This window comes from Pocillopora damicornis, chromosome 2 (genome assembly GCF_964200805.1).
Source record: "Pocillopora damicornis chromosome 2, jaPocDami1.2, whole genome shotgun sequence".
Taxonomy (NCBI): Eukaryota; Metazoa; Cnidaria; class Anthozoa; order Scleractinia; family Pocilloporidae; genus Pocillopora; species Pocillopora damicornis.
Genome location: NC_142671.1, coordinates 1,647,352 through 1,655,000, shown reverse-complemented (window position 1 = coordinate 1,655,000; position 7,649 = coordinate 1,647,352). Strand labels below are relative to the sequence as shown.

At 36.7% G+C, this 7,649-nt stretch overlaps 1 protein-coding gene and 1 long non-coding RNA gene across 2 annotated transcripts in view; both read left to right on the top strand.

Moving 5' to 3' along the window:
• LOC149049474 (uncharacterized) overlaps positions 1–1,408 on the top strand; it is a 1,910-nt gene extending 502 nt beyond the window's left edge. Inside the window, exons 2-3 of the long non-coding RNA XR_016183358.1 lie at positions 1–248; positions 651–1,408. The exon at positions 1–248 is cut by the window's left edge and continues 155 nt beyond it. This is a non-coding gene — a long non-coding RNA (uncharacterized LOC149049474). The remainder of the gene's footprint in view (positions 249–650) is intronic.
• A 4,209-nt stretch (positions 1,409–5,617) lies between these two features.
• LOC113680740 (angiopoietin-related protein 7-like) lies at positions 5,618–7,356 on the top strand. Its single transcript, XM_089194017.1, has 3 exons — positions 5,618–5,897; positions 6,050–6,451; positions 6,838–7,356. The coding sequence occupies exons 1-3, from the start codon at positions 5,777–5,779 to the stop codon at positions 7,107–7,109; spliced, it is 795 nt and encodes a 264-aa protein (XP_089050143.1). The 5' UTR covers positions 5,618–5,776; the 3' UTR covers positions 7,110–7,356.
• Positions 7,357–7,649: the final 293 nt, after the last annotated feature.

Sequence of the window (7,649 nt, the reverse complement as noted above, 5' to 3'; positions counted from 1 at the left end):
GATTTTAACCGCACCTGGGATGACTACAAACATGGCTTCGGTAATTTCCTCGTTGGTGAATATTGGCTTGGATTGGAAAAGATCCGCCGCTTGACCGAAAACAAGACAGAAAACAGGCTTCGAGTAGTTCTTGGGGTAAAGGCTACGAAGCAACTAGTTCCTAAAAAAACTTTTTTACGCTGAATATGCGTGGCTTAAAATTGGAGACGAGGAAGCGAAGTACAAGCTGGATCTTGGAAATATTATCGGTAAGCCTACGACAATCAACGTTAATAGAAGCTAAACTTTTATCATGATTATACGTAACTAGTTTTATAGGTCTCTATCCACATCCCGACTCATTCAGTCTCTTTCAATCCTGTTATTTACTTGCAATTCACGTTTGCCAAACGACTCTGTTCACAGTGTGTCTAATCTAAGTCATGCAAAGGCCTCTCACACTGATAAAGTGGCTCGCCTCTTTGTGACTCAGTGGCAGTGTTTCAAGACCACTCTACATCAAGTTCCAAATCTTTTTTTTTTTTTTTTCAACCTTAAGGTGGTCGAGATGATAACATATTTATCCTATCTTTCCGCTCCTCCACAGGGTAGTATCTTACGGGCTTAAATTGATATCAATGCTTATTTTCTCTATTTCCCCTTCTTTTTAGACAGGACTGTTGGTAACGATTCTCTCAGTCATCATAATGGCTTCAAGTTTGGTACCTTTGATAAACATCACGCTGGTCCTAAATGTGCGTCAAAAAGTGGAGGAGGCTGGTGGTACGATGAGACATGTGCTGGGCTCTCAAATCTCAACGCTGGATCGGAAAAGATCTCTTGGGCAAGGCTAGATCGTAAACTTGCTGCTGGCAGTGCTCCCAAGACAACTGAAATGAAAATCAGACCTATGAACTTTTCTTCAAATTTACTTACTCATTAGTTTGTTTAAAAATGTGATTGAAGGGCCGGTGAGTATGGTACAATAAGCGTAGTAAAGTAAAGCATCCATATAACCATTTGATGATGTACAACCAAGCATTAAAATGCTTGTTTTAAATGCTTGATTGTTTGAAATGAAGTAGAAATGCATTTATAAAAACGATGATATGTAAGAGGCAAATAAGTTTATACATTCGTGCTGTGTTTTGTTTGTATACAAATATTAAAGCTTTTATTTTTATGCAAATTTGCTGCAAATTTGTGTCTTTCGTTGCCACTATTTAATTAAAGATAAAATTCAGTAGAAGATGGTGAACTATCTAACTTGTAAGTTAGAATAACGAACACCAGCATTGAAGCTATTGAGATGTAAAGAAGTAAATTTTCAAATGTAATAGAACGGCTTTTTAAAAATATTGGCGATGGTGAGGAGACTTACTTAATTATTCATCTTTCAGAAATAAAGATTTAATTGCTTAAACCAGGAGCAAAACTATTGGAATCTTTGTTTACTTCAATTCCTCAGTGGAATGTTAGTCTCCTTTATCTGATTAACATTTATGAGAAAAACTTATATATCCAAAAGCTTAGATCAAAAATTTTAACCTTGTTGTGATTGCCAATAAAATTGTGCCCCATTGTGAACAAAGATGTGCTCAGCTGAGCTCGAAACTTGGTCCGGTCCTTGGTATATTCTAAATTAAAGACTTCGTTGGATCGCCTGACCTTGAAATCAATTAACAATTTGCGTTATTGGTCTAGTTAGACAGAATCAATAAGGTGTGGCAAAATCGATTCTAAATATAGCCCTTGGAAAAAAACGAAAATATTCCTAGCCACTCTATCACTGTTTTGTGGCCATTAGGACACTTATCTTTTTATTGAACGTCTTTTTCTATTAATAGTTCTTTTATAAGGCCAAGGCTACGGCAAGAGTTCTCAGCAAGTCAAATCACAATGCAACCATAATTGGAGGATGCAAACAAAGTTTGGTTATTCTTTGGTCGATGATCACTTTGTCATTCCCGACTGACGTTCATTAAATCATTTCTTAAGAAGATCTAATAGCTGTCAGCTTTAGGTAAATTAGATGCACAAAACAGCTAACAGATGGTCCGTGTATTTAGATTGCTTTTTTTGTTTTTGTTTTTGTTTTTTTATGAAATCAAGTTCAAACGTCTTTTGTAGTCCCTTGCCATTCGGAACTTCCTCGTAATTTTTCTGTTCGCCTAAATGGTTTAAAAACGAACAGTATGAATTAATAGATATAGAGAAGAAGGGATATAGATGTTTATGCTTAATGGTTGGCCGTTTCAATACATCCTTTTCAAATGTGTTTCTGCTCTGTGAACGCAACTTTTGGGAGGTCAAACTTGTAAGGTCGCTTGATTTGCAGGGTTTGATGTCTGATTATCTATTTACGTTATGCAGCAGCTCCCTGACTTTAAGCCAAGGTTTTTCTAGTCTAGACCTCAGATAAATCCTCGCAACAGCCTCCATGCTATCAGATGTTAGACAGATGTCAGGTTTGAGAAACAATTTTTGATTTGAACTTCGTTGAAATGAAAAAGTTTCTATAAGAGTTTCACAATGTTGATTTCGATATCTTGCTGTTTCAGAAAGATAAGTTCAGGTCACGGCAGGGGCTAAAGGACAATACCTTACGCCAGGGTCTGTTAGTTTCTCTTTAGTCTCAGAGAAGACTAAGTCCCCGACATTTCAACTTTTGAATTTATATTCAAGTATGATGGAGTTCGTGTGAACTTACTTAGTGCGTAACGGATTTGACACGAGACTGACAGCTTTGAGGTTATTTCCTCCAATAAAGATATTCACTTCACCGTGACAAAACCGCAGTTTACCGTCACAAGTTCTCTTTTAGAAACTAGATTTTGACAACATGTGCTGATTGACCACAGGCCGTTTTCGTTTATTTTTTACTTGACCTCTGGACCTATACCACACACACTGTCGGCCAACCAAAGACCAACGCGTGATAAAAATGAGTGAGACTCGTCAAGATAACTGCATAATCGAATGCCTTGTTTTTTTACTTCGAGGAGGGAAAAGATGGTGAGAACTACCGTGAGAAGTGTTAATTTAGATGCTGGGTTCAGAGAAACGAAAAGAGCTTTTCAAAAGCTAAAGGAAAGCATTACGTAGGTTTTTTAAACATGTTAGCATTCTAATACCCTCATAACTTGAATAAGTAATCACCTTTGAGATTTCTTCAATTAACAGAGGAAGTTGAACGCGATGGACGTGCGCACACGGGACAACCACAAAAAATATTTTACAATAAAATATTTTCCATCTTTTGCGAGTCAGAACAATAAACTCACGATTCATTGAAAAATGCGACCTTTCTATGCTATTTACTTTTTGCCTTAAAGTTTAGGGGTGATTAAGTATTATCGAATGAGTTGATAACGCTTTGACGAAGGGCTAACGCTCGAAACGTCAACTTTGAAACTCTTAACGGTGGCCAGTTTACGTTATTTTAATAAGTATCATCAACTGAGTTAAAACTCAGTTGATGATACTTTATTACCCAGTTATACTCTCCAACCGACGCATGCACTACAGTTTCTTTAGAAACGTACCCCCTTTAATTATTTTGAGTGAATTGATTAAATGCTCTGTTTGCTATTGCATGGCAAACCGAAGTTATCATGTGCAATTAAAGCGGAGTGAAGTAGACGTAATACTTAAGACTTAAGAAAGGAGTGTTATGTTCCCTGGGGATTCCCGCTAGGTCAATGATTGAGGTTGTACGATTTCAATGGGCAACGGAAACCTCAACCTCTCCTTAAAGGAGTAAAATGTGTCATCAAAAGCACGCAACATTTATATTAACCGGATAACGAATTAAAAAGACAAAGGTTTAGAGAGCTGCCCTATTTGGATCCTTTTAATTTTTTTCATTTTTGCAGAACAATGTAAACTCACTGTAAATAACGAGCAAACCGCTAATTGTAATGGTAACGGAATTCCGATCTTGCTCTTAGGTTAATTAATGGTGTGTGTCGCCAGTCATGAAAGTGTAATGTCAAGTGAATATATATCCTTGAGTGTTAACATTAAGATAATTTGCATGGAATGATCAGAAATCAATTTCTAATCGATGTCAGTCTTAACAAGCTGCCTAATGATAGCTCCGAGTTTTTAACGGTTTGAATTTCATAGAAAGACTTACTTATGAACGTTTTGAATTAAGCAGTGTAACTACTAGTTTCATGCACCTTACTTTTCTAAATTCTTGCATCGCCTATTTTAAAAACTACGTCAACCTTTCAGTTTACCTGTGTTTATTCTAATGAGAGACTCAACTGTGTAATTTTGTTGAAGCTGCTTTCAGTAAGGCGGAAACATTCCATGAAAACGTTCTGGCTACGAGTACTTCCAAATTCATATATGGATATATACATATAAAAAAATTCAAGAGCTGTGGCTACATGGTTTGTTAGAGTCACGCTGACTCTTACGTTGATGTCCCCCAAAGATGATGACTGCACATCTTTTGAAGATGGCAATTCACCTGAGAGCTTACAGTAAAATGACTCACGCTTTCATTTTGCAATTATGAGTGAGATTCGTAGTAAATTAAGATCCTAACATTGAATCGCCTGTGGTCTTTTCAAAAACAAAAACAAAAAATGGCCAAAATACAACAGTTCTATAAACTGTTATCTGTTTTATGCAATCATAGCCTGATTTTGATAGAATATTTGATGCCTTAATGAACTCATACCGTTTATGTGATTAAATCAATCTTTAAATTCACCTGTATTTATCACATCCAGAAAAAAGACTGTGTAAGTTAGTTTCCGCCGCATCCACTGACGTGGTTTCCATGAACATTTTCTGACCTGAGGCACTTATTGTTCAAATTCTTAATTTGTTTTATCGCAGGCGTTCCAGGCTCGCGATTCAAGAAAAAGCAAACGATGAATTTATGAAAGCGTCATACGTTGTGGAACTCGGTGTTACTAGAGGAATCATTTAGGATTTTAATACGTTATAAGGAACAGCACGGGGAACTTCCGTTCGTCCCATGTAAGGTAATCCGGATTCCGGAATCCAGGAAATTTTTGCTCGTGGAAATCGGAATACTGGGCGTTGGAATCTAGAATCCAGCTTTTGGAATCCAGGATCCCGCGTTTCCTTTTTTTCGAAACGTGAGCTTGTGACGCACTTGGTTTTATAAAAGAAAATATTTTTGTAAGAACGGTTGCTGTGGGGGCTGCTTGATTTCCGTAAACTCGTAAGAATGCGCCAGAAACATAACGACGGGACACGTAGAGATTTCAATTCACCTAGGGAATTTTAGCGTTATTTCTTAGACTTATGCGATCACCTATGAATGAAATTAATAGAAATATTTCCTCGCGACCTTTTTGATGAGACCGTCAACATATATCAATTCTTTAAACTGTATTACTGTTTTAAACAGTCATCGTCTGATTTTGACGGAACAATTAATTCCATTCAAGGAGTGACGAGGTTTCGCTTTAGAATTTGGCTTGCTAATCAGTTTTTCTTAGAGGAGCTTATTTCACTTAACAAGAATTTCTTTGGTTTTGATGTTTGTACAAGCAAAGGAGACATCTTCAAACAAGAACAAATTAGCAGTCTTCACACTTCCTACTACTTAAATATTTTGTCGATATTCTTATGTTAATTGATTATGAGTTACATTTGTGGTATGTCTCAAACATCCTTCACAATTAGGAGGGGAGATTCCCGGGGAATACAATTGTCTTCGAGCATTTTCTCATTACGTTCAGAGTTTTCAATAGCTGGGTATAAATACAAGGTTGAGCAGTTGTAAATTGTTCAGTCTACAATTGTGTGCATGAAATCTCATGCTTTAAGGTCGGAGAAGAAAAATATTTGCATCATGCCCACTTTGCTGCTAAGTGTGACACTTTTGTTCGCGATTCAGTTGTTATCTTCAGTTGTTGGATTTGAGAAATGTAAGTGGGAATTCGCTCTCTTTTATATTTTGATAGCCAATGTATTGTTTCTTTAACTTGGTTCTATATCATTTGTTTTTTTTTCCCTATTTTAAACTCTTTAATTGATACTCTAATAGAAGACCAAACTATTTTCTTGACATCTTTAAAAGCTAAGAACTGTGCTGAGCTTTACAACTCTGATCAAAGAATCAGCGGTGTTTATACAATCTATCCTGATGACAAAGCTCCCTTTGATGTATATTGCGACCAGTCGACAGCTGGTGGAGGATGGACAGTGATCCAAAAGAGACTGAATGGCTCCATTGATTTTAACCGCACCTGGGATGACTACAAACATGGCTTCGGTAATTTCCTCGTTGGTGAATATTGGCTTGGATTGGAGAAGATCCGCCGCTTGACTGAGAATAAGACAGAAAACAGGCTTCGAGTAGTTCTTGGGGTAAAGGCTACGAAGCAATTAGTTCCTAAAAAAACTTTTTACGCTGAATATGCGTGGCTTAAAATTGGAGACGAGGAAGCGAAGTACAAGCTGAATCTTGGAAATATTATCGGTAAGCCTATGACAATCAACGTCAATAGAAGCTAAACTTTTATCGTGATTATACGTAACTAGTTTTATAGGTCTCTATCCACATCTCGACTCATTCAGTCTCTTTCAATCCTGTTATTTACTTGCAATTCACGTTTGCCAAATGACTCTGTTCTAAGTCATGCAAAGGCCTCTCACACTGATAAAGTGGCTCGCCTCTTTGTGACTCAGTGGCAGTGTTTCAAGACCACTCTACATCAAGTTCCAAATTTTTTTTTTTTTTTTTTAACCTTAAGGTGGTCGAGATGATAACATATTTATCCTATCTTTCCGCTCCTCCACAGGGTAGTATCTTACGGGCTTAAATTGATATCAATGCTTATTTTCTCTATTTCCCCTTCTTTTTAGACATGACTGTTGGTAACGATTCTCTCAGTCATCATAATGGCTTCAAGTTTGGTACCTTTGATAAACATCACGCTGGTCCTAAATGTGCGTCAAAAAGTGGAGGAGGCTGGTGGTACGATGAGACATGTGCTGGGCTCTCAAATCTCAACGCTGGATCGGAAAAGATCTCTTGGGCAAGGCTAGATCGTAAACTTGCTGCTGGCAGTGCTCCCAAGACAACTGAAATGAAAATCAGACCTATGAACTTTTCTTCAAATTTACTTACTCATTAGTTTGTTTAAAAATGTGATTGAAGGGCCGGTGAGTATGGTACAATACGTGGAGTAAATTAAAGCATTCATAGAACCACTTGGTGATGTACAACCAAGCATTAAAATGCTTGTTTTAAATGCTTGATTGCTTGAAATGAAGTAGAAATACACTTTATAAAAACAATGATATGTTAGAGGCAAACAAGTTTATACAGTCGTGATGTGTTTTGATTGTATACAAATATTAAAGCTTTTACTTTTATGCAAATGTGCTGTAAATTTTGTATCCTTCGTTGCCACTATTTAAAATAGAAGATGGTGAACTATTTGCTGTTTTAAGTTAGAATAACGCGACATGTTCATCTTTCAGAAATAAATATTAAATTGCTCAAACCAAGAGCAAAACTATCAAAAACTTTGGTTACTTCAATTTCCTTGTGGAATACTGGTCTCCTTAATCTGTTTAACATTTATTAGAGAAACTGATATATCCAAAGGTTGGATAACAAATTTTAACGTTGTTGTGATTACTGGTAAAATTTTGCCCCGTTGTGACAAGGA

What these genes read in the sequence shown, in the direction of transcription:
- LOC113680740 (XM_089194017.1), top strand. Translation starts at nt 5,777, where the DNA reads ATGAAATCTCATGCTTTAAGGTCGGAGAAGAAAAATATTTGCATCATG. An exon ending in AGTTGTTGGATTTGAGAAAT is followed by an intron (nt 5,898 to 6,049) that starts GTAAGTGGGAAT and finishes CATCTTTAAAAG; the next exon opens with CTAAGAACTGTGCTGAGCTT. An exon ending in GAATCTTGGAAATATTATCG is followed by an intron (nt 6,452 to 6,837) that starts GTAAGCCTATGA and finishes CCTTCTTTTTAG; the next exon opens with ACATGACTGTTGGTAACGAT.